Source organism: Macaca fascicularis, chromosome 7 (genome assembly GCF_037993035.2).
Source record: "Macaca fascicularis isolate 582-1 chromosome 7, T2T-MFA8v1.1".
Lineage (NCBI taxonomy): Eukaryota > Metazoa > Chordata > Mammalia > Primates > Cercopithecidae > Macaca > Macaca fascicularis.
Genome location: NC_088381.1, coordinates 59,668,025 through 59,695,208, shown reverse-complemented (window position 1 = coordinate 59,695,208; position 27,184 = coordinate 59,668,025). Strand labels below are relative to the sequence as shown.

Genomic DNA, 27,184 nt, shown 5'->3' with positions numbered 1-27,184 from the left:
CAATGGCCCTTATATTTATCTCACAGTCCAACATGCAGTCCATCATCCTGTTTATTCTTCCTTTGAAATACGGAATTCAGCTATTTCCCAATGTTTTCACTTCCTGGCCAACATGGTGAAACCTTGTCTCTACTAAAAATACAAAAATTAGCTGGGCGTGGTGGTACACGCTTGTAGTCCCTGGTACTTGGGAGGCTGAGGCAGGAGAACCACTTGAACCTGGGAGGCGAAGGTTGCAGTGAGCCGAGATAATGCCACTGCACTCCAGCCTGGGTGACAGAACGAGACTCCGTCTGAGAAAACAAACAACAACAACAACAAAACGACTAGTATCCCTGCTTTTGCTCTTGATTCCTGTTAGTGTTTTCTCAATATTGCAGACAAAACAGAGTGATCCTCTTAAGATAAAAGTCAGGGCATGTCATTCTGTTCCTCATTCAAAGCTTCCACTGGCAAGACTTCTGATATATGTTTGATTCTTACTTCCTGTGGCTTTCTTTTTCCTTCTTTAAATTTTACTGTTGAATTCTTTGTATACAAATTATTTTAACGTGAGGTGATGGAGTTGTTTTAAAAAATTCAGTAATCAATGGTTTTTTACTTCCAATATAGGTTAAGGAAAATGTTCATATGTTAATACGTAATTGCGTTAAAATTTGTATATTTAAGGAGAATTGGTATCTTAATAATATTGAATCTTAATTTATTTCTAAGAATTTGTTAATATCATAATACAGTATTTTTGTCCATTTTATTTTCTAACTTGTTACTGTGGGGGATTGGAAAAGCTATTGATTTTTATATATCTTATTAACAAGCTACCTTGTTGATCGTTGGCCTTTGGTAACATTCCTCAATTCTATTTTTTCTATACTTGATACAGTGAAAAATGTATTAGTGCTTATAGTAGATGTTTAACCTCATTGCATAGCTTTAACTTTCATATGGGATCCCTCACCCCATCAAATTTGCTTGCTTTTCCTTCCTTATTTCTGCCAATTCTGTTTGCTTTTGCTCTGCTATTCTTTCCTAGCAATCTTACCCTTTTCTAATTAAAATTCTTATCATAGTTGGAAAAAGTTATGGACTTCTGATGCATTTAGATAATGCGATGTTCTAAACATTTTAATTGTTTTCCAGAAAAATATGTGTTTTTTTAGTAATGGGAAAAATAGTGACATTTTTACTTCCTATTTGTTTAGCTTTTATGAAATGTGGAAGTGAGGAGACTGCTCCAGTTATCATATTTGTTTCCAAAATGTTTGCAGTTGATGCTAAGGCCTTGCCTCAGAATAAGCCAAGGTAAGGGAAGTGGGAAAGTTGGGCTGGGCTAGGAATATGGTATATGTTTGGTAGGATGTAGTTGGGGTGTGGATGGGGGTGAGGCACAGATAATGCTTTTCCTTCTTAACCCAGAATTCATTTCAAGCCAACCCCCAGGGTAACATACAATTTGTACAGTAATATATCCTTTTGTGATACCTCTGTAGGAGAAAGCTGTTGAAAGCAGCTCTGGGATTTTGAATTGAAGTGACGTAAGTTTGAAGAGTGGCGTTAGTAGCAGTAGCAACAGTTAACTTTTGTTGAACATGTTAGGCGAGTTCTAATCTAAGCCTCCTGCCTTGTCTCATCTAATTCTGTCTACCTCAGTAGAGATTATGAATGTATGAGTATCTCTGCTTCCCCGTGTGTATTATGTGTGCCCGGGTGTGGTGGGTGTAGGAGAGGGATATTTCTCAAGTTCCAGAGTCTTGGGGAATCTGTCTCTTCTACATTTCCTGTTTTTTATGTGAGTTCCCCTACTTCTGTCTCTGCTGCTTTCCCTACAAGTTTAGATTCTGATCATGTCTTGTGGATATTGTTGCAGCAACCTCCTAGCTGGTTCTCCTGCCCCATCTTTAGTTCCACTGATGCACTTGCCTTTCTTCCTTTAGAGTGATCTTTGTAAAACTCAGCTATGAAGATATGTCTCTTGCTCAAAACCCTTAATGATTCTCACTGCTTTGAGCAGTTTTGATTCAAGTGTGAAGTGTTGGTGATGATTTCAGTGGTACTTAGGGAAACAAGTTTTAGTTTACTTAGTTGGCATATTTATTTTAATGTTTATTTGTGTGTATTGCCTGTGTATGTCAAGTGATAAAGCCTTTACTGTGATGAGATTTTAAAGTTTTATTGAGTTCAAAATGTTTGTGCATTTAAATAAGCATTAAATAAATAATATGCAGATATAGCAGAAATCATGAAAATAATATGTGAGTGACCGAAGGTCAGATCATCAGCCTGTGAAATAAACTTGAGCTGTCTTAGTGGCATTTCAGACCCACCGTGACCTGACCCCAAAACATGTTTTGACTAGATTTTTATTTCTGTTTCTCTAATATACTAGTGTCTGAACAAACGTCATATCTTTACTTGTGCTGTTCCTCCATCTGAGAAGGCTTCTTTTCTTCTGATAAAATTCTGTTTGTCCTTCAGCAGAAAGGTTATGCATTGTTTTTTAGTACTTCCCTAGTGATTTGGACATAGGTGTAGTCAATAATTTTTGCCCTGGGGATAAGTAAAAGAATAGATGGGTGAGTAAATGAAGAATGAATGAGTGAATATCTGAATGGGGGAATGAACAGGTCAGTGAATAGGTGAATGAATGGCTAAATGAGTAAGTAAATGAGTGAATAATGGAACGAATGAATGCCCAATTATGTATCTAGGCTACTCCCAGATAATATTTCAGTGCTACATGTAGTAGCAATTTCTTGTGCTAACAATTTTAGGATACTGAATGTTTTTTGGCCATTGGGAGTATCTGAGAGATTCCAGTAGAATCATAGGGAATATCAGAGAATTGGAAAATTTGCTGTTAAGATTTGAAATATATGTATTTATATCATTTAAAATTCCTACCTCTACCTATCCTTCATTTCTTGCTGATGAATAATAGTATTATTATGCCTCTACTATTAATTACATTTTCTGTAAACATTTTTCTTAATAATTCATCATATGTTTTTCTGATTTTTAGTATATTTCTGATAGTGCAATCCATTCTATTCCGTGAAGTTGTTTTATTGATTTTATTTTTGTCATTTGTTTTTTAACCAGTATATCAGGTTCAACAATTGTTACGTAATAATACAGTGTTTTCAGGTATACCTGGGTAAGGTCATCACCATTACTTTGTTCTTTTCCATCTTCTAGCTGATAGTTTTTTTCATTTAAGTTTTATTTTTTAAATTTAGGAAAATGTACCTTGGGAAGTTGGTTTGATAGCGTTTTCATCTCCATTGTATTAGATACCCAAGCCAGGAATAACAGAGTATTATTTTCCTTTTGTATAGAGTACAATGTATTAGTGATATGCGCCAGGGAGAAAAGTAAGGCAGGAAATGGGATTCGGCATCCGCAAAGCCTAAGAATTTTTCCCTAACTTACTGAAGACACTGACGTTTACTCACTGCTCAACAGTGCCGCTTTGGGTGTAAATGAAGTGTGGGACTGTTACAGGACTTTATCCTTTGTTCTTGTGTTCTTGCCTCTTTTCTTTGCTTCTTCAAATTCACCTTCCAACATGACATTTGAATCTTCAGTCAACATTCTCACCTCTGGTCTCCTTCATCTCAGTATTAGTGACTATTGTCCCTTCAAGAAGTCCATGGTTAGTTTATAGCCTAAATAACTTCCCAGTCACAGCTGTTTCCTCACTAGTAGGGCCCCATTTTCTTGTAATTACATTTCTTTTTGTTCTTAGCAGATGCTGGATACACAGTGGGTACTTTTTACACATCCTTGCTGATTACTATCTGCTTTGTTCCCCTCTACCATCATTCCCAGTGCCCACAGCAGTGCGTGGCACACAGTAGTTGTTAATTGGATGGATGCATAGAAACATAGACAGACAGCAAGCATCTATACAGTTGATGCTTACTTAATGACCATACATGCTGATTATTCCAGATCACTTCATGAACTTGGGCACATGAGGATTTAATCTGCAAGGTGAACAAATACACTTCCTTTTTCACTAAAACTAAAGTGAAATCACATTTATGTAAGATGACGATTTTATCATCTTTAATTCCTCCTGAAGGAAAGACATAACCTGGTGATAATGAGCATAGACCTCAGAGCCATACAGATCTGGATTTGAATGATGGCTCCTCCATTTAAAATCTGTGTGACTTTGGGTCGAGTTACTGAAGTTTTCAAAGTCTCCCTTTTCTTGTATGTAAAATAAGAATATGATATCTACTTCATTGAATGGTTGTGATAAATTATGTGCTATAATATATGTAAAGTGATTAACACAGTCTCTGGATCATAATGATAAACCCGTTGGAAGAGACCATTTCTCTGTAGATACTAGCAGATACCTCTGGTATTTTTTCCCTTCTACTCTAACAATAAAAATGTGTTCTGCATTTGTATTTTAATTCACATTTTTCAGATATTCTTATGAGTTTTTAGCAAAAGTCTAGAAACAAGGAAAGTTGTCTTAAGGATTGGTTGAAGGAACAGCTAGAGTGCTCAGCCTGGGGAAAAGAAGGGAGGCAGGGAAGGCATGAATGCAGGTGATTCAAAGGAAAGGGGAGGGAAGTAGGTTTGTTAGATGTTGCTCCAGAGGAGAGAACTGCGGCCATAGCTAGAAATTGCGAGGAAGCAGAGTTCATTCTGTATTTGAAAGTTCTGACATTTAGAGCTTCCTGTAATGAGGAGCTTGTCTCTTGCAGTGGTAGTGTGGCCCCTTAGTGCCAGCAGTTTTGATTGCCTAATGAGGCACCTGACCAAGCCAGGCTCAAGGATTGTTTCTCATGTTTTTGTATTCTATTGCACAGCCCAGTGACCTGCAGCAGAGTGGGTGTGAGTGGAAGGGCCTGCTCTTGGAACTAAACCATTGATTTTGAGGGACAGGTGCTAAGGAAGGCAGAAGTAGTGTCTAGTCCTGGACACTAGGACTAGAGAAGTCTTGTCTAGCAGGAAGATATCTGAAGAGTATAGCAGTGGACAGTCAACGATTTAAGCAGTCACCTTCCAGGTTAGCTTACATGAACTAGAAAGGTAGAAGGAGTTAGGCCACTTTGAATCAGGAGCCCTACCTGTATGTGGCCATTTGGAAGGCAAGTAGGCAGAATGGCTACCTGCATGGCTTCCATGGCTTATAGAGAGGGGAGGGGAATATGGCATGGCAAGATGGGGATGAAGGTTATCAGTTAGGTGTGAAGTCTGAGCTTGGGAAATAAAGCAGGAATCATAATGTAAAAGGTGAAGGACAACATGGGAGAGAGGCACAAAGTGTTGGGACCAGGAAGAGTTGTCCAGCTTCCAGAGCTGGAGCATAAAGTTAGGACCATAGGATTAGCCTGAGTGCTTTGATGCTCAGTCCCAGAGTATCAGGAGGCTAAAGATGCTGTTATTCTATCAGCCTTAGGACATGGATTGGTCTTGTTCATGTGCTGGGGTTGAGCATGCAGGTAGGTTCATAAGGACCCCTACATGGGAAGGGAGCCAAGTCCTAGGAAACAGTCTACCTGCCTGGTTTCTACCTTCCAAACCCAAACTCCCAAACAGAATTTGTGTTCGACTTAGTGCTCCCCTTTTGTCAACAACTTTTTGGTATTAAAACTCTGAATGCCTTCTCTATATCCTGACAGACATGAGGGTAATTCTTCAGGAAAAATAGCTTAATTACCTTCTCCACGCCCTCTCATTCTCATCACCAGGGAAAACCACATATACACACCCACACCCTGCCTTTTCTGTGGTGGTACTTCTTGGGTGTAACACAGTGGCTGATATTTCAGTTTGACCTTCTAGTCCTGATGAATTGCCAGTACTCATCCTGACCTTGAACCCTTCCTCTTGAACCCCGGTTATTGAGGCCTTATGCTTGTTTCCCTGCCAGGGTTGTTCCAAACCCTGATATCTGTCACTCTTTCCCTTCCTTCTTCCTGTTCTTTGCCTTTTCCAGAAGGAATATAGACATCTGAGAAAGGTTCCATACTATTGTACATTGCTTCAGATAGGGACTTGGGCTCTTGCATGTCAGTTCATAAGCTCAAAATAGTTGGGACACAGCATTATTAGAGAGAAGCTGATAGGCCCTCTCCTGTTGCTACAGACAGGGAGAGGACTTGGAGAAAACTGCCTGGAATGGAGCTGGGACCAATCTTCATCTTACCCAGCCATATCAATACTTGCTGTTTCCCTGCTTGACTAAACTGAGAGATGCTTAATGTTGCCAGATGATAACATATTTGTGATATCCTGTAGGCCTCTCACTCAAGAAGAAATTGCTCAGAGACATGAGCGTGCAAGACAAAGGCATGCAGAGAAGCTTGCAGCAGCACAGGGACAGGCACCCTTGGAGCCCACCCAAGATGGCAGTGCCCTTGAAACATGTCCAAAAGGAGAGGAGCCAAGAGGTATAACTTTCCTAAGTGGGCTCTGTTGCAAAGTGTTTGCCTTTTTGCTTAACTTGGGACACTCATCCTTTAGTTCTTGAGCTTTTTAAGCTTTAATCATCGTTTTTATCAATATTCTTTCCATTCTTGGTGTTTTGGTTTTGTTTTTTTTCTGAAACTGGACCAAACATACCATATTCGTGTTTCCAGACAGTGTTTGAATTAAGAGGGCATTCTTGGCACTAATTATCTTTTTGTTTCTGGCAGGTGACGAGCAACAGGTGGAAAGTATGACCTCTAAACCTGTGCTCCAGGAAGAAGACAACCAAGAGTCTTTTATTGCATTTGCTCGAGTGTTCAGTGGTGTGGCTCGAAGAGGAAAGAAAATTTTCGTCTTGGGGCCCAAATACAGTCCTCTTGAGTTTTTACGAAGGGTAAGAATTGAAAGTAAAATATTTAGATATTGTTTCTCAAGGGTCTGATATCTTTTCACATTTTGTTGGGACTGGCGATGATCTTATTGGTAGATTTATTTTGTCTCTGGAAAGGCACACTTGAGTGACTGTGTATCTCCGTTTGTGTTGCTTTGATAACGTTTGTCATGTATGTCTCAGTAACATTAAGGAAACCAAATCAGTGTGTGGACCAAATTTTCAGGCCTTATTTAATTATAAGGCTTTTCTCTTCTAGGCAAGAATCACCTTGTGGTTAGAGAAAAGGACTGATGAGAGCAGAAGTCATGCTGGAGCCAGGGCAATGGCGAATCTTTGAGAAATAGGAAGATCCAAAAACTAGCTGGCTCAGGCCAAAGGTTGGGCCGTGAGCAGGGGATAGGCAGGAGTTGCATGGCACACTGACCCTGAGTCTGGTCAGGAGGGTCTGTAAGTAGGTGAACAGGCAGCATCTAAAAATGCCTGAGCCAAGGGGCAAACAGAGATCACAGGCTAGAGATGTCTCAGAACATTTTTGGAAGTAAGCAAGATATATACATTGTAATTATATTTAAATAATAGAGGTCATAGGATGAAGACAGTGCCAGAGGTCCAAGTAGCCAGTCTGGATCAGCACAAAGCAGTAAGCTAGGAAATTGTCAGCTGGCACCGTGGAGCATCATGAGCAGAGAAACACATGCTCTTCTCTGTCCAGGAAGCAGCCTGTCTGTAGATAAACCGCTTTGGTACTTGGCTACAAGTGAGAGAGAAGGAGGTAGCAGTTGAAGAAAATCTGTCATCGGTTTTTCTTTGCCTTGAATGCTTATTCCATGAGTTTTAGCAGTTTAATCCTTGGAGAGTGCAGTGCTGCATGGCAGTTAAGCAGTCCTTGTTGAGCATGTTCTGATTTAGCAAGAAAGATCACAGCACTTAGTGTGTATAGGGTTATATTTTATGGGAGTCTGAAAGTGAGAATATGTATAAAAACTTATCTGTGATTATCTTGGCTTGGACGTAATTGATAGTTTGCTGTTTATCAGTAAGGGTCAAGTATCAGTTAATTTTTTTCTTTTTTTGTGAAGGTAAATGAGCAAGAAATTTTTATTTAGTGAAACATTGATTTATTTTGCATTACAAATTCCATGAACAATCCAGTTTATCTCTGCATAGTGTTTCTTTGCTACAGGTTGAAATCAGTTGCTTATGTGTCTCATGTCTTAAGCAGGAATGATACAATACATTGACAGTTCAAATAGCTTCTTATTTCAGTAATCAGAGCACCATAAAACCTAATTCTAACTGCTTAAAAAAGAAACCTGAAATATTTCAGACCTACCCTCAAAGTAACCCCTACCCAGAATTTGTGTTCATCCTTTGTGTTAGTTTTCTGTTACTGCATATTACAGATTACAGCACATTTAGCAGCTTGAAACATTACACATTTTACCATCTCACAGTTTCTGTGGGTTAGAAAACCACACATGGCTTAGCCACATCTTCTCCTTAGGGTCTCACAAAGCCGTGACCAGAATGTTGGCCAGGGTACATTCTCATCTGGAGGACTGACTGATGAAGAACCTGCTTCCAAGCTCACTAAAGGTTGTTGTCAGAATTCATATATTTGCACCTGTAGAACTGAGAGTCCCAGATTTTTTCTGGCCTTTGGCTGCCCTCAGCTCCTAGAGGCCACCTTCAGTTTCTTGTCATGTGGACCTTCCCAACTTGGAGGCTTACTTCATCAAGCCGTATAAGAGACTAGAAGGAGTCTTCTAGCAAGACAGAGTCCTGTATGATGGTATAGAATCACAGTGTGACATCTCACCACCTTTGCCATATTCTGTTTTTTAGAAGAAGCACGTCACAGGTCCCACTCACACTCGGGAAGGAGGCTTCAAAACAAAGGTGTGAACATCGGAAAGCAGGCATCATGGGAGGGGCACCTTTCATCTGTCTGCCACATCCTTCTCTTACTTTTCTTTATAGTTTTACAACCTGAGTGTGCGTTTCTAAAGAGTATTGTCACATTTGCATGCTTTTGAAACTTTGTATAAATGGAATTTTACTGTAACTATTCTACAACTTGCCTTTTTTTTTTTAACTTAACATTGTGAATTTAATCTATGTTAATGCCTACTCCCATAATTTGTTTATTGTTCAGTGTGGCATAGGATTCCTTTACTTAAATGTACATTTTATATATACAGTTTTTTGGTCACTATATATTTGCTGTTTTCGGTTTTTTGTTTGTTTGTTTGTTTTTCAAATCTAAGCAATGCTACCTTGATTATTTTTGTATATGTCTCCTTATGCAGATTTACAAGAAATTCTGGGGAATATACCTATAGTGGAGTTGCCTTGGTAATCTTCTGCTTATCAAGATAATTCCAATTTATTGTCCAAAGTAGTTCTGATTTACACTCCCAATAGGAGTGTTTAACAGTTCCAGTTGTTCCACATGCTCCCCAAAATGTGGTTTTATTAGGCTTTTGATTTGTGCCAGTCTGATGGGTATGATATGGTGCTTTGCAGTTTTAGTTTACATTTTCCTTATTACTCTTTTAATATGTTCATTGATCAAGCTTGTGTTCTTATGTGAAGATATTAATAGTTCTTGGAGTCATTTCCCTGTTTTTCTATTATGCTACTTTATTGTTTTAAATACTGCTTTTCAGATGTCCTTTGTATATTTTGGATACTAATTCCTTGTCAGTTTTGAATTTTGCAAATTTCTTCTCCAGTGTAAAACTTGTTTTTACTTTCCATTTGGTACCTTTTGATAGGCAGAAGTTCTTAATTTAAATGTAGTCGAACTATCATTATTTTATGGGTTTCGCTTTTTATATCTTAGGAAAATTGAAACTAAGTCTGTATTGAAGTCTCAAAAATTTCTCTTATGTTTTCTTCTAAAGTTTATTATTTTACCTTTCATGTTTAAATATATAATTCAGTGGTTGTGAAGAAGGGATCCAAGTTCATTTTTTCCTCATTTAAATGTCCAGCTGTTCCAATGTTATTGAATAGTCCATCTTTATCCACTAATTTGCTTTGTCCACTCTGTCATAAATCAGATTATTACCTATGTACATAGATCTGTTTCTGGACTAATTTTATTTTTTCTGGTTGTCTCTGTCTCTGTTCAGTGCTGTCTTCATTTTTCAATGTTTTGACGTCAAAAAGACCAAGTCCCTTTACCGTGTTTTTCTTTGTTAGTGTCTTGTTTGTTCCTGACTCTTTGCTCCTATATATCAAGTTTATGGTCAGCTTCTTGCTTCTATGAAAAGCCCTGTTGAGGCTTCAATTGGAATTACTTTATGTCCATACACCTGTTTGGCATGAATCAACATTTTGTAATACAGCATCTTTCCATCCATGAATGTATTAGGTTGATTTATCTATTTAGGTCATTTTAAATGTTTTTCATGAAGTTTTATAGTTTCATTTATAAAGGGTTTTGAATCTAACTTTTGTTAGATTTTGTTGCTATTCTAGAAATCATTTTAAATATACATATTTTCTATTTATTGCTATTCTATTTATGCATTTTCTATTCCTAATTATAGAAGTATAATTAACTTTTGTATATTGATCTTGCATTTTTGCCACCTTGCTAAGCTGTCTTACTAATTATAATTTATCTGTAGCTTGTAGCTTGTTTTAAGTGGATGGTCATATTGTGTAGATAATTCCATTCAGTTCTTATAATCTTTCTATTTCTCAGCCCATCTTTAGAGCTACTTTGAGAGTTGTCATTGTGTCAGAACACATACATTTAGATGTAACATGTGCCTTCATTTTCATGAAGTTTCTAGAGTCTACCCTAGCACAGGGGCCTCACCTTCCTCTAAACCTTTATGGATTTACTTGCCTATACTACCTTTTTGTTGGTCACTCTGTGCTTGTGATGTTAGTAATCTTTGTACATGTTGTATCTCAGCCATTTTTTTTCTTCATAGCATTAGGGCAGCACCCCAGGCCTATGAGCATCAAAGATTGATTGCTTGGTTAATTGAAATGCTTTCTGGGTACTTGCATTTATATGGTAGATATATTTCTGAAGACTTCACACAATGCAAAATTTGAATCGTTTGAGACAGTGTTTCAGTAAGAATAAATATGATGTACGGGGAGCTAATACATCTAATGTACTTGTACTTGTATACTTTTGCTGTAAATGTACTCTGTCCTCTCATTAATGTGTTCCTAATATGTCACAGCATGCTCTTCCATATGAACAATATAACATATAATAACAGTCTGACCTTTTTTTTTTTTTTTGCATTTTTATCACATCTAACTACCCTTCCAAAGTTATTTTTATGTGTTACTTGGCACTAGCACCAGCCCTTGCTGAATACTTGAAGAACATTGTACATAAGAGTAAAACAACTTTAAATAATAATAGTAATAATGAGTGTTCAAATAATAGCACAGTAGTCACCAGAACTGGTGTATGACATGGTTCATATAAATAATTTAACCAGGGGCTATGGAGAACAGCTAAAGTGACAATACCAGGTCGCAACAGAATTTATATTACTTAGCCATAAAGCTTATGATTAAATAGGAATCTAGACAATTTTTTAGTGTTTGAGAAATTTCAGTATTTCAAATTTTATTCATAAAGTGAGACTTATATTTTATCACACCATTTCAAATGTTCTTATTTCAGGTTTACATGAAATGTTGCTATACCGTATGTTACTGTTGAATAAAAATAACTTTACAAATACCAATTAATGCTTCCATATGCCTCCTAACTTGTCTTCAATCATTTTTCTTTGCCCAGGTACCATTAGGTTTCTCAGCTCCACCAGATGGCCTCCCCCCAGTCCCCCACATGGCATACTGTGCTCTGGAAAACCTGTATCTTCTGATGGGAAGAGAACTGGAATATCTAGAGGAGGTACCTCCAGGAAACGTGCTAGGTAGGGTGATGCTGTTTATTATATCCTTATTCCATTCTAGGAGATTATCTAACATGTCACTGAAAATTTAGTGAAATTTTTGAAGGGAATAACTTTATTCTTTAGTTTGATAATTTTTTGTTTCTGGTGTCTTTAACTTAGTACATTTGAGTAACTAACATGGAGATCAGTTACTTTCTGTGAATTATAGGAGCTGTTTTAAAAATGTGTTGCTTAAGTAATTTGTAAATGCTCTAGCCTAAGCTGGAGTTCCATTTATTTCAGAGTGAGAGGAGAAATTCCTGCTCACATCAAGTCAATCTAGATGACTAAGGCATTTCTGGTTCTACAGATTAGATTCTAAATTGTTGGAAACTATTCTGATGTAAAGGTCTATTTAAACTCATTGCTGGCCGGGCGCGGTGGCTCAAGCCTGTAATCCCAGCACTTTGGGAGGCCGAGACGGGCGGATCACGAGGTCGGGAGATCGAGACCATCCTGGCTAACACGGTGAAACCCCGTCTCTACTAAAAAATAAAAAAGTACAAAAAACTAGCCAGGCGAGGTGGCGGGCGCCTGTAGTCCCAGCTACTCGGGAGGCTGAGGCAGGAGAATGGCGTGAACCCGGGAGGCGGAGCTTGCAGTGAGCTGAGATCCGGCCACTGCACTCCAGCCTGGGCGACAGAGTGAGACTCCGTCTCAAAAAAAAAAAAATAATAAAATAAACTCATTGCTTTTTTCCCAATGCTTTTATCCTTTGAGCATTGCTTTGCTAAGATTAGTTGATTGTCGGTTTATATCTGTAAATATTATTCTTCATCTCCTTAATGTTATCACTTGTTTGACTTCTGCTCCTCATGTGCAGAATTCACTTTTTGAGATTCTTAGTGCAAACCTATAGACTCAGATGAAGAAATTTCTCTTGGATCCAGAGTATACTATTGAATACTGTATCCCATTGTACTGTTAGATTCTGAACCCTTAGGGTCATTGTCAGCTATAGAGCTATTTATTGGGTGATTGCTTGGTTTGGGAATCCTCAGCTTTTTAGAAAAAGGTTTAACTTTTTAAAAAAAGGTCTAGTCTGTTGGTCCAGAATATCTAATGGTTTCTCTGGATTTTATAGACTTGAATCCAAGAAATTTGCCAAAGCATGTTGCCATTCACCTACAGAGATATATTCTTTTCTTTCTTTAATTTTTTGGCATGAAATTTGTAGAATGCTTAGCTTCTCATCAGTGTTACCTATTTTCTTCTATCCCTTTGCAAAATGCCATTTAACCTTAACAATTGATGTATCTTTGTAAGCTGCCACAGCCAGCTTTATCCGAAAAGGACATTGGAAGAATGGAAAACACTCTACTTTTGTTCATAAGCCTTCCTTGAGATTACTGTATTGCTCAGATTAAATGGAACATGAGGTATATCTCCAGCATGATGCTCAAGGGAAAGAGAAAGTATTCTGCTGAGTGAATGGTTTTTATACGATCTTCTCTAATTAAGGCCTGGTGCTTGTGTTCCTTCCCTAGTAGAGGATGAGAATGTGACATGCATTAGTTTCTGGTTTTCTTTTTTCTTCCTGTTGCTGAATTTCTAGATGCTGTCCAGGACTGAGGTTAAGTGATGTATAAGGAGAGAAACCATTTCTCTCTCTTCTGTTTTCCAAGGCAGCCTTTGCTCTGCTATATGGTACGGGGAGACAAACCTACTATAAGCTAAAATTTTTCATTTATTCTTGGAGAAGAGATATACCTTGATGTCTTTTATTGACCTTTTAAAAAAGTGAGATGATAGCACAACATGGGGTAAGAATGAAGGTGACTAAATCTTTGTTTACCAAATTGACTTACATAAGACTGAACCAGATGGACAACCAACCACTTTGGAACAAAATGGATTGAAGAGGAAAAGCCAGATTTATTTCCTGTAAGAGTTAGGATTGTATTTAGCTGCAAGTAACCAGAAAACCAATTGCATAGTCTTAAACTTCACTCAGTAGGAAGCCCAAGGGTGGACAGTCCAGGGCTGGTGTCATGACTCTTCTGTGTCATCAGGGAGCCAGTGGCTCAGCATGTGGCTTTTGTACCCATAGAAGCAAGATGGCCTTACATGTCTGAGAATCATATCCACATTCCTTACAGGAAGAGAGTACAAGGGTCAAGACCTTCTAACAGGTTTAATGTTTTTATTTGGAAAGAAATGCCTCTCTAGTGACTTCTGTATATATTCTCATTTTTGTAGTTTTGTCATATGTCCGCTCCTAGCTGCCGGGGAGGCCTGGGATTGAGTGTTTTACTCTTTCAGCCTGTGTAGTTAAGGCAAAAGATATTGGGGTTGTGAATGGCTTTTGAATAGCCAGTCCACACTCTTAGAGCTGCATTTGCCTTCCATTCACCTGGTGATGCCTGAGGTGCCTTCATTAAGGTTCTGTTTTCTTTACATTAAAGAGAAAGGTAGTCCACCAGAAGGATTTTGAGCATAACATTGAAGGAATTGGAATGCAACCAGCCACTTTGATGGGGCTTTTTGAATTGAAACATATAGTAATTGTGTTTCTTTTATTAATTGAAATCTAATTGAGTGCCCCGCATGACTAGAAAGGATGAGTATACCAAAATTACGGCCATAGTTTTGCCACTAACTAGTTATATGGCCTCAGGCCAGTTATGTAACCTTGCTGGACTTGTTTTCCCAAGTGATTTGGACTAGAGCAATGATTACTAATATTTCTTATGATAGAAATAGAACAGCCACTTTTAATTTTTTTATAAGAAGACTGTGGATTCCCAGGGATGTTTTTATTTGTCCTAACTGGGATTTGTCATATATCCTAAACTTTAAAGATAAAGCATTAAATAACATTGCATGGAGTACATTTTTCTACTGTAGCTATAAAATACCAACAAAATTGTATTTGTAATTTTTTTGGTAAAATACAAACAGAATTGAAGTTTAAAATTGTCATTATATGATGGCAGGTTGACCTCCTAGGTGGAGATGGAATGAGGTAAACCTTTTTTACTTATGTCATGAAGATCTTCCCTGGATTTTGTCAGTTTCCCAGTGACTTAAAAAAAGTTCTAAACTAGATTATCTTCAAGATTGCTTCTAGCTTTTAACATTTAAGCTGTGTTTCTTAAAGAAAAACCTTATTTCAGTAGTTAGAATATTTCCCTCCCTAGTGTTTATTAGGAGGAACAGTAAATGTTTTGATATGATTGCTTGGTTTGATTGCTAACCCATTTTAATGGCTTCATTAAAACATCTTGAACTGGTTACCTGCCTCAAAGTCATAGAATTACCTTTTTAGGCAAAGTTTACTTGTTCCTTGATTAAAAATATGTAGCATATGTTAGCAGTAGCAGCAGTCTCATAAGCCAGAGTGTTTAAAAAAAGCAACTTTTTCAAAGCTAGGAGTCAGTTTAAGACAGAACAAAAGAGGCCAGAGAGTCGTGTGTGTGTGTGTGTGTGTGTGTGTGTGTGTGTGTGTGTGTGTGTATAGATATAGATTTTTTTTTTTTTTTTTTTTTTTTGAGAAGAGTCTCACTCTGTCACCCAGGCTGGAGTACAGTGGCACAATCTCGGCTCACTGTAACCTCCGCCTCATGGGTTCAAGCGATTTTTCTGCCTCAGCCTCCTGAGTAGCTGAGACTACAGGCGTGCGCCACCATGCCCGCCTAATTTTTTGTATTTTTAGTAGAGATGGGGTTTCACCATGTTGGCCAGGCTGGTCTCGAACTCCTGACTCGTGATCTGCCCACCTCGGCCTCCCAAAGTGCTGGGATTACAGGTGTGAGTGACCGCACCCAGCCAAGAGTCTGGTATATTAAGGAGTGAGAAGAAAACTGCCCAAGAGAAGGCTAGCTGGCAGCCACAGGTAATAAATACTGGGGTTCCAGCTTTTGGCTTTCTAGGGTGAGTTGACTGTGACCAGGTATGTCAGCGCGTTTTTATTTTTCTTTGAAACAGATTTGTCTTCTCAGGTAGTTTTGAAATGGAAAGAATAAGATGGCTGCATTTGGCTGAAATAATCTATATACTCCAATTACCTGTTGTTGCATAATAAAACACTCAAAGCCTAGTGACTTAAAATAAAGACGGTCCTTATTTTTTCAAGCATCTGCCATTCAGGCATGGTTTGGTGGGAATGGCTTGTCTCTTCCACGTGGTGTCTATTTTTTTTTTTTTTTTTTTTTTTGAACAGAGTTTCCCTCTTGTTGCCCAGGCTGGAATGCAATGGAGCAATCTCAGCTCACTGCAACCTCTGTCTCCTGGTTCAAGTGATTCTCCAGCTTCAGCCTCATGAGTAGCTGGGATTACAGGCACCCACCACCACGCCGGTATTTTTAGTAGAGATGGGGTTTCACCATGTTGGCCAGGCTGGTTTCGAACTCCTGACCTCAGGTGATTTGCCTGCTTCTGTCTCTCAAAGTGCTGGGATTAGAGGCGTGAACCACCGTACCTGGCCCCACGTGATGTCTATTGATACGGCCCAAAGCCGGGGCTAAAGTCATATGGAGGCTATTTCAAGCACATGTCTGGAGGCTGATGCCAGTTGTTGTCTGGAACCTTGACTGGGAGTGGAACTAAGGCCTTTCCATATGGCTGCTTGGCTTCCTTACAGCATGGTGGCTAAGTTTTACGGATGAGCGACCCAACAAGGAGAGCCAGGAGGAAGGTATATCATGTTTTTATGACCTAGCCTTCAAAGCCTTCAGCCCCACTTTTGCCACATTCTGTTTATTAGAAGTGAGTCACTGCACCTGGCCCATGTTCAAAGGGAGGGAACTGACTCTGCCTTTTGATGGGAGGCATGTCAAAGTATTTGTGGATATGTTTTAAAACAACCACATTGCTAATCGTAGATAATTTCTTGTTTCCTTCTGCATTTTAGCAGACTTATGACAGGACACATATAAAGAGATGTTCATAGCGATCAGGGCAGGCCTGTAAACTTCATCTTTTTTACTTTTGTTAAACTTTGAGAAAAAGTTGTAATTCCTATTTAATAACAAAATAGTGGAGACCAATATGATTGGTACCCATATGCTTTTCATCATAATTGATATGGAGTCAGTAAATTTATCAAGTGCAGATGAAAATTTTTGTTGGAAAAGGAAATGAAAACATTATATGGCCTTCTTGGACAATTCAGCATTATTCAGTCAAAGTCCAAAGGAAAGTTCTTTTATTGGCACTTGAAAAATGCAGATTTCACATTTGAACTCAGCTATAAATCACGTAGAGAACTTATTGTGCTGATAAGTGTAGAATAGATTTTGTGGTCTGGAAATAGTTGATTTAAAGTTTAAAGTTGTTTAATTCTAACCTGATGTTTATAAAGTTGGTATAGATGGGATCAGAGAGACCTCACCATGTTTAGCACACAATAGCCTTTTGTTCAGTTCCCTGCTGAGAATATCTCTAAAAATAAATATTTGCTACAGGCTCCTATTAAAATGTGAGGGGAAATTGAATTAGGATTCCAAATCTTTAGCCTTTTCATATACTCCTTTAGATCTCTTCCATATGGTTAAATCTTTAAAAGTTGAGAGACATATTCTGAGAGGAAACATGATACTCTTCTTTTCACAGCATGAGGAAAATAATAAATATTAATTAGCCTTTTTCTGAACTGGTTTTAGTTCTGCCATGGTGGGTTGCTGGGTCAGTAGGAATTCCGTCAGTGTTGATAATCTGTGTGTGTGTGTGTGAGAGAGAATCCTTAGTCACGTGGGGTAATCTAGGAGTGAGAAACCTTTGAAGGGTTTTTACTAGCAAATCTGATTTAATTTATTTCAAGGGAAAGCTCAGTAGAATTTGGTTCTTAAGACTTTGTGATACTTTTATTATGTTTTTAATTCAGTTAGTAGTGAATTTCTTTTAAATGTACTTTATTATCAACATTTCCATTTGGAGATAATCTGTTTTAATCAGTGAAAACCTAATAGTCATTTCTTAGTTTTAAGAGTTTCAACTGATTTTAATGGCTTTTCTCTTACAGATAATAATGATTTTATTCTCTTTTTTCCTTATAGTTGTGTGCCATATTTTTTTTATTTTCATATTGCTTATAAGAATATGGTAAATAATAATAATTATAGTTGCTATTTTGTCTAGTTCCTTCTGGACTTTAATGGGAATGCTTCTGGTGTTTTAGTTTCAGGTTTGCTGATGCCTGTCAATTCATGATATCTCTTATTTATTGTGCTGGGAAAGAATTTTTTTTTTTAATAATCAGGAATGGATACTGAATTTTATTGATGCATTCTTAGCCTCTGAAGACAAAGTTATAGAGTTTTTCTCCTTACTGTAATTGATGTTGTGAATTATATTTAATTTCCTGATTATTAATGCATCCTTGCATTCCTATGTTAAAAAAATAGCACTCGATCATTGCATATTCGTTTCAACCCCTATTAGGTTCAGTGTACTGGCATTTTGTCCAGCATTTTCTTGCATTATAAGTTAAAATGGCCATTCTTTTCTTGGTATCATAATACTAAAATGGGAAGCTTTCAATTTTTTTCTACCCTCTAAAGCTGCACTCTCCATTTGGTAGCCACTAGCTACATTCACTTACTTAAATTTAAATAGATTGAAATCAAATAATATTAGAAGTTTACCCATCAGTTGCACTAGCCATATTTCAAGTGCTTAATAGCTATGTGTGGCTAGTGGTTACCGTATTGTATAGTGCTGCTCTTGAGAAATTTGTATATGATGTAAGAATTACCTTTTCTTCAAAAGTTTTGAAATAGTTCACCTTTAAAACTAACTGGGCTTGATGCATAAAATACTTGATTCTTTCTATCTGGTAAACTTTATCTTTTTCATTTTCAGTTCTGTATATTTGTGTTTTCTTGTTCGATTTCTTTATTACAAAATTTGTCTTTTTATTTTAATACAGTTGTATATATAGTTAATGTTTTAAAGTTCTTTTTAAAAGATAACTTTCAGTATAGTGCAAGCCATAATATTTGTCCACTTGAAAATGCAGATAAAGCCAGGTGCAGTGGCTCTTGCCTGTAATCCCAGCACTTTGGGAGGCCGAGGCAGGCAGATCAGCTGAGGTCAGGAGTTCAAAACCAGCCTGGTCAACATGGTGAAACCCTGTCTCTACTGGAAATAGAAGATTAGCCGGGCGTGTGGTGGATGCCTGTAATCCCAGCTCCTCAGGAGCCTGAGACAGGAGAATCCCTTGAACCCAGGGGACACAGAGGTTGCAGTGAGCTGAGACCACGCCATTGCACTCCAGCCTGGGTGGCAAGAGCGAAACTCCTTCTCAAAAAAAAAAAAGAAATCAATTATTCTCAACTTTGAAAATGCAGATAAGCTAAATAAGAGTTATTGCTTACTGTAGGGGTAACCATCAGTCTTTTTCTGTCCATATATGTGCATATTTTTTTAAATTGTGGTAAGAAAACACAACACAAAATTTACCATCTTAACTATTTTAAAAAGTATACAGTTCAGTAGCATTTTTTATTTAAAAATCATACTTTCTGTACTGTTTTTTAACCTGTATATTTTTCTCTTGGAGACAATCCCTTCTCTGAATATAGCTTTCCCCGCCTTCATTTAAATGCATTTGCTGCAACTTTCAGAACAGTGTTAAATAGTGATGCAATAAGAATCTTTGTTTCATTTGTTAAGTTAGAGGAATTTATATATACATGTTATCTATATATGTTATATATGCATATATATACACATAAATATATATATATATGTTACCCTGAGATTAGGGCTAGTTTTTATAATGAAAAGGAAGTATCCTTCTTTTTCTATTTACTAGGTTAATTTTTAAAATGTGGGCAATGAGATTTATCAAATGGTCTTTTCTACATCTTTCAGGTGACATATATGAGGTTTTTATTTTGGATCCACTTATGCCGTGAATCATATGAACAGATTTCCTAATATTAAGCCAGTTTTTATTTCTGGAATACAGTATTAGATGAGTGTGTTTCAAGTATGTTATTGAGCAGCAAACTCAGTCTGTCAGTAGTTTAGTAAAATGTTTATATTTGTAAGTTTGGTCTGTAGTTTTTTGTGTATATTTGTGTTTGTGGAGTTTTGATATCAGCATTATACCAGGTACATGAAACAAGTCACAAATTAGGGGATGGTTTTTATTGTTCTCTATTCTGTTTAAATGGCATAAGAATTTTCTGGTCCCTAAAATTTTGGATATTAGCACCCATGAAATCAGCTATATTTGGTTAGTTGTTAATTGTTATTGTCCCTTTCAGGTTCTTTTTACTGCTTCTTATGTCAGTTTTGGTACTTCACACTCATAGATAATCAGATTGACTATCCAGTTTATTTGTAATGGAGACCAGTATTAATACTGATTATATTCATGACAATAATTAATGTCAGGGCTTACTGTGTGCTAGAAATTATACTAAATATTTGGAAGTGATATCTTCTTTATTCCCTGCCAAGTGAGATACATACATTTCACAGATGGGAAAATTGACACAAAGATTAAGTAACTTTCCATGATCCCATGATAATATTTATTAAGACGACATATTTGTCTACTTCTGTATCTGTAGTTATTTAATCTCTGTTTCCATATTACTTGAATTTTTTTCCTTTTCTCTTGATGTCTTATTGATGACTTGTTACATTGTATCTTTCCTTCTACCCTTAAAGAACCCATTCTTTATATATTACAGTCTTCTAGTATATTATGTATTATCTTTAAGTCTTGGTTCCTGCTTATCATAGATGGCTTTATATTTTAATTTTTAATTTAGATTTGATTTGTTTTCTTCTCAAAGGAAATCATTTATGGTCTGAATCTTAGTATAATTTGAACTGAATTTCTTTGATTTGATATGGTATATTCTCTTTATCATATTTTTATGTGTACTGTAATTCAACGCTTTGCAACCAGAGGATTACAGTTGCCTTTTACAGATGTGACATGCTACTGATTTCTTCAGCCCTTGAAGCTGCTGAGAAGGTTATGAGAAGATGGGAGTCCCCTTGTCTATCACCCAGAACAGGTTGTTAGCATACAGGTTGATAAAATGCTTATTTTACAACTTAAGATGTGTCTGTTAATTCTCATTTTCACTGTCTGAAGTAACTGGCAATGACTATATAAGTTCTTTTGAATACATGGATTAATACAGCTTCATAATCTAATAACTGTTTATCTACTAATAAGCCCATTGCTGCTATAGATAGTATATAAGAACAAAGGATTATTTAATGGGAATTTTCTTCCCCTCCATCTTCTAAGAGTATATTCCTCTTTTACTCTTAAATGACATTTAACAATGTAGAGGCCAGATAATTAGGAAAGATGAAATAAGAGATAATTGGAACAGTTTTTGTTGAAATTTGTCAGTTAAAGAAAGGAGCAAAATGGGTTAACAGTTTGAAGGAGTAGTTGAGTCAAGGGAGTGTGTGTGTGTGCTCATGTGCGTGTGCGTGTGTGTGTCCGTGTCTGTGTATTTAATGGAGTTTGATTCTACTTGTTATATCAGTGGAAAACAGGTAGGAAAAGAGGAAAAATAAAAGATGCAGTGAACAACTTAAATGATTAATAATACAAGGTTTATAGTCTCTCCCAACTCAACAATGTAGAGAGCATAGCCATCTGCTAAGAAGAAGGAAGGTTTGGGAAAGAATAAGATTCTGAAAACTGGTAGATGCGTGAAAAAGCCACAACGAGCATTTGCTAGCAAATCATCAGATGATACCTTGACTAAATTGGACAGTAATGCGGTTCTGGGAAGAAGTGGAGATGAGGAGTCCAGTGAGTATTACACAGACACTGAAATATAAGACTGTCTTGAGTCAAGTGCCAGAGGGACTATAGGCTGTTCATAGCTTGAGGCTTCGCTAGTTATAAGCTTGGAGGAAATGCTCATGAGGCCATCTTTTCTCAAGTGTTAGGTCCTCTTGCTTCTTGTTGGGAGAGAGAGGACAGTCTCCCTGCCATAGAGCCACCTCCTGCAAACTCAGCTGATAGACTTGTTGCAGTTTCTTCGTTTCCATCTGTGGTTTTGGCCCTACTAATCTACTGTTTCAGATACAGTAGTTGAAAGAGTAAACAATTGTATTTAGAACTTACATATAATAATGAATAGACTTCAGATCATATTCTCTTCCAAAGATATGCTGGAAACATACTTCATGAGTTGAGTATTTAATTATCAGCATAGTTGTCATGCCAACACTGGGCAGGCCAGAGAGGCCAGAGCCTGGAACTCAGCTAAACTAATACGACACTAGCAGGTCAAATGTCAGATATAGGAAGCCGGAAAGAGTAGGTGGGTGGTAATAGGCCAAGCAAAGGTCATGCTCAAGGAACCGATAGTGAGACGTTTGACCTCTATTCTTAGTATTTTTAGCACATGACAGAATGGGGAAATAATTTGACTTTTACGTGGTTTTGTGCAGGTTGGGAAGATATCCTTGATGGTTCACACAATAGTCTTCTTGTTGATAAGTTTGGATTTGATTTTTTCCAACAGAAAAGCAAGTGATTGTCAAAAGGGCTTTGAAGAAGGTGGAAATATACTCTCTTATGCCCATAAATTGATATAGTCCAGTTGGAGTGCAAGTTGTAAGGCAGGGGTAAATTGGTTAAGTAGATTTTTTTTTTTTTTAAATTTCCAAAAATAAAGGATATTTTTTAAAGGCTATGAAGATAGCTTTTGGGAAAGGTGATTTTCAGTTATAACAGTAAGTATGAATTTTGAGTAGTGGCAGTTATTGTAAAGACCTGACAGGTCTTTTGGTCTTTCCAGAAAATGTAAAGTATATGATTAGGAGAAAGGTGATATTGGATAGAGAAACATGTTTCTAGTATGACCTGAAGCATGACATGTGGCAGACATTAGATGTAAAATAATCAAGGAAATGCATCTTAAAATCTCAGTGAGATGTCCTTTCATAACCATTAAAATGACAGAAATGTTAAAATCTAAGAAAATTCTGTGTTACAGATATGGAGCAGTGAAAACATGTGTAAACTGTTGTAAATTGATACAACCACTTTAAGGAATACTGGACACAGGGTGTAGCAATCCCACTTCTCGGTGTATATCTTAGAGGAACTTTAAGTACCCTCTTAAACAAAGAGACAAGTACAAGGATATTTATAGTAGCACTGTTTGTGAATACAGAAAAAGGGAAGCACCCTAAATATCCATTGACAGAAGAATGGATAAGTAGATTATGGTGCAAAATGGAATATTATACATTCGTGAAAATGAATGAAATACATTATATGTATCAACTACAGTCAGTCTCACAAATAGAATTAATTTTGAAAACAAGCAAGTTTTATAAAACTTTTATCATTTATATAAAGGTTAAAAACAGATGGCTGGGCGCGGTGGCTCACGCCTGTAATCCCAGCACTTTGGGAGGCTGACGGGGGTGGATCAGGAGGGTGGGAGTTCAAGACCAGCCTGGCCAACATGATGAAACCCCATCTCTACTAAAATACAAAAATTAACTGGGCATGGTGTTGGGTGCCTGCAATCCCACCTACTCAGGAGGCTGAGGCAGGGAATTGCTTAAACCCGGGAGGCAGCGGTTGTGGTGAGCCGAGATCGCACCACGCGCCACTGCACTCCAGCCTGGGTAACAGAGCAAGACTCCATCTCAAAAAACAAAAACAAAAACAAAACAAAACATGGACATGCCATATATTGTTTAAGAACAGATATATATGTAATAGAAAATAAATGCACAGAGAGATAAACAATAAGTACAAGATAATGGTTATCTTGAGAGAGGACATGACTGAGGAGAAATACACAAGTATTGGTTAAGGTCTGTTTCTTAAGGTGAGTGGTGGACCTATATTGTCTGTTTTAGCTGTTTTTATATCTTAAATATTATTTACCTGTTTTTATATCTTAAATATTGTTGAATTTTTTCTTTAAAAAATTAGGGAACTGTCCGGGTGTGGTAGCTCACGCCTGTAATACCAGCATTATAGGAGACTGAGGCGGGTGGATCACGAGGTCAGGAGTTCGAGACCAGCCTGGACAACATTGTGAAACCTCATCTCTACTAAAAATACAAAAATTAGCCGGGCGTGGTGGCATATACCTGTAATCCCAGCTACTTGGGAGGCTGAGGCAGGAGAATTGCTTGAAACTGGGAGGCAGAGGTTACAGTGAACTGAGAGTTCAGTGCACTCCAGCCTAGACGACAGAGCAAGACTCTGTCTCAAAAAAAAATTAGGAAACAAAATTAATATCTTTCCCTGAGATTGTTGGTGGTGTCCTGCAGAATTTATCCCATATAATTGAGTAGAGAAGTTAAAAGTGTTTAATTTGGAAATAGAATGTTTTATGTTAAAATTCTAGTTCAACTAACTTTTTAGCCTTGTAGCCCTGGGCAACAAGCCTCTCTGATCCTCTCTTCAACCTCTCTTCTACCTCACCAATCCTTGGTTTCTTCTTTGTGAGGTGAGGATCATGGAAATCAGCTCTGAAGATCCAGTGGGATGATGCACATTATTTTGTTTCAAAAAAATATCAAAAGGCAAAATGTTAATTAAGCAACATCATTGTTATCATTGATTTCCTTGGGAAATATTGTCATTAACAAATAGACCTCCAAAGTCACACATAAAGAAAATGATAAGTGAAGCACTTAATTATGAAGATTAAAGAATGCTTTCCACTTTTAAAAAATATGTCATTTATTTAAATGCAAATTTTTTTATCCAAAGAATTTAAGTAGGCTACTCAAAAAATAGGAAAAGAGTACTTTTCTAGGGGAAAAGGATTCTTTTGTTCTAGTGAAGTTGATCTGAAAGAGGTCCTCCAAGCAATATATGTAGAAAAGAAATCAGATTCACTGCCTGTTGCTGAAACTCTGACTTTCCCTCTCCATTCCTAGTTATTCAGTGTTGCAAAGATTCGAAACTTTTTGATAGCTTTTAAGAGGAAGTTTGAGATGGCAGAGTTGATAGAGGGAATTAGTTTTTCTGAGAACCAAGGCAAAAGGAGTGATCCTTAAAACTCCTGAATTGTCAACATTGATGTTGGAGCCCCACTCCAGATTCGGGTTGAAGTGTGACTCCACGAGTAGACGTTTTGGAGAAGGAGGAGTGGCTGATGCAGGACCTGTGGCTTAAGGTAGGAGGAGGGAGAGAGTTTTCTACTGAGAAGCATATGTGTTATACAAGCTTAGAGACAAAGTGGAGAAGGAAACAGTAGTAACCATATTGTCCCGGATTCTTCTATGACAGGCCATAGTCCTAATCAACAAAGCCATGAGCTGTGTGGGGTAGACTCAGAGTGAAAGTTTGAGTTCTTTTTTTTTTTTTTTTTTTTTTTTGCAAGAAGTTATTAACTATAAAAATGGGCATATATTCTTCTAAAATGATATTCTAACAAAATAATGGTTCACAAATACAAAGCAGCCCACACAATTGCAGTATAATTTGTTTTATTAAAGAATATATATATATTTTTTCAAGGTATCATTTACAAGGAAAATCCTCAACTGAACCTCCAGAATTATGTTAAGAGCAGTAGGGGGTGAAAGCATGTAGATTCTTCCCTGGAACACAACATATTAGAGTCTTTTAAAAAACACTTGGCCTTTTTCCGGTTTTGTACATGGAGTGAGGAGAGTTAGTTCATCTTTGCCTAGGGAAGAAAGTCCCCCTCTCCTTTGTAGATGAGCACAGAGCTTTTACCTTCCTAACACCCAGACCTGCTGATTTGAAGAGGACTAACTGCAAATTCCCCAAGGACTGGGCCTCCCAAGTCTTCACACTTAATTATTCCTGGTGAAGATCTCTTGGGTGTTCAGTGTATATTGGTTGAATGCATGAATAAATTAATCACTTAATAAGCTTAGGTGAGGGAATACATGGGCAGCCAGAAGCTATTTAGTGTTCATCATTTATTTCTTCAAGGTTTAAAATATTCTCAGGCAGCCTGGGCAACATAGTGAGACCCCATTTCTACAAATAATAGAAAAATAGAAAAACGGGCATGGTGGCACTTCATGTAGTCTCAGCTACCCAGGTGGAAGATTGCTTGAGCCCAAGAGGTTGGAGCTACAGTGAGCTGTGATCGTGCCACTGCACCCTGGCCTGGGTGACAGAGCGGGACACTGTCTTAAAAAGGAAAAAAATTCTCAAGTACATAAGGGAGATAGAAAGTATAGAAATATTTTTTAGAAGTAAACACATTGGCTTTTCAGTGTAAATATACTGGAATTTTAGGTGAAAGCAAAATAATTTCTTAGTCTGAAGATTTCTTATTAAAGAATATCAGGGTAGTGATGTTTTAGTATGTTAAGATTATTCAGCTCCCAGAGCCAAGATGATGTTATCACTGGGGATGTTTTGTTTAGCCCAGAGAGTACACTGAAACTAACTGGTTCTTCCTGCCCTCAGTGTGTTCTGGGAGGCTCCCAGCTACATCCTGGACTGAAAAAAAAAAAAAAAAAAAAAACAAGGCTGTTTGATGTTAGAGAAGCAGAAATATTCTGAGTATCTTTCTGTTCTTTTCTATGGGCCATGGTCCAGTCAACAGGAGGGGAGAACATTGTCCCAGGCTTTTGTAAAGCCAAGATTACCCCGCAGAAGCTACTTGGAGCCAGTTTCCAGTCTCCTGAGCTAAGGTTGCTACCAAGGGAAGGCAAGACTCAATTGCCTCTGCCTGAAGTTGTTGTTTTGTATAGTATTCTCATAGGTGTGTTGTATAGAGACTTAAGCTCCACTAATGCTTTCCCTCTTTTTTTTTTTTTTAATTTCTCTTAATTTCTACCATTTATTTTGGCATTTGTACTCTTTCTTGCAATTTTCTTTGAATGTTTTATGTTATATAACTCTCATGTGCCTGGCTAAGCCCTTCTGGGGTGTGAGTCAGGCAACCCCTAAGCTAGACCTATTCAGGTTAATTTTTTTCCCAATGCATAGGTGTTGTGCCAGCACAGTATATCAAATAAACTTGCCCCTGCCCCTGCTTCCTTCCCCACTGTTTCACTACCACATTTCCCACACATACTGTAGTTGGTTTCTGGACACTGTTTTCTATTCTGATGTATTTGCCAGCCTGTATTGTTTGATTTTGAGGGTATCAATAATTCATTTTTGAATCTGGTTCTTTCACTTTTAGCTTTAATTGGGGGCTATTTTTAAACATTTATTCTATATGAATTTGAAATGATTTTATCTCTTGTGATATATTAAATGTCTATATTAAGACACCTTACATACAGAGGTAAATTATGACCACTCTTTTACTGTAAAGGTAATTATATAGAAAAAGCCAAGTAAGTTACCTTGCTAGGGCTGGTTCCTATAGGTGTTATCGGTGTATTCTTCCAGACTTCTCTGTATGCATAATACATATGCATGTTCCTATAGTAAGAAATAAATTCATGTGTGTGAATTTAAATAAGTTCACTGGGGAGCTAAAGCTGGGACTGCAGCTTAAACCCAGCA

General features: G+C 37.4%; 1 protein-coding gene across 6 annotated transcripts in view; it reads left to right on the top strand.

Annotated features, from left to right (window-relative positions):
• EFL1 (elongation factor like GTPase 1) overlaps nucleotides 1–27,184 on the top strand; it is a 130,604-nt gene that overhangs the window by 35,125 nt on the left and 68,295 nt on the right. For 4 of the 6 annotated variants that reach the window (XR_010588201.2, XM_065548292.2, XM_045397397.3 and 1 more), the window contains 4 exons: nucleotides 1,203–1,302; nucleotides 6,265–6,416; nucleotides 6,663–6,829; nucleotides 11,613–11,751. Coding sequence is in view for 5 of the 6 variants with exons in the window: in XM_065548292.2 (XP_065404364.1) it covers nucleotides 1,203–1,302; nucleotides 6,265–6,416; nucleotides 6,663–6,829; nucleotides 11,613–11,751 (558 nt within the window). In the remaining variant the exon portion in view is untranslated. Of the gene's footprint in view, nucleotides 1–1,202; nucleotides 1,303–6,264; nucleotides 6,417–6,662; nucleotides 6,830–8,674; nucleotides 8,750–11,612; nucleotides 11,752–20,638; nucleotides 20,795–27,184 lie in introns of those variants that run through there. The other 2 variants (XM_073998495.1, XM_073998496.1) reach the window with 2 other exon arrangements.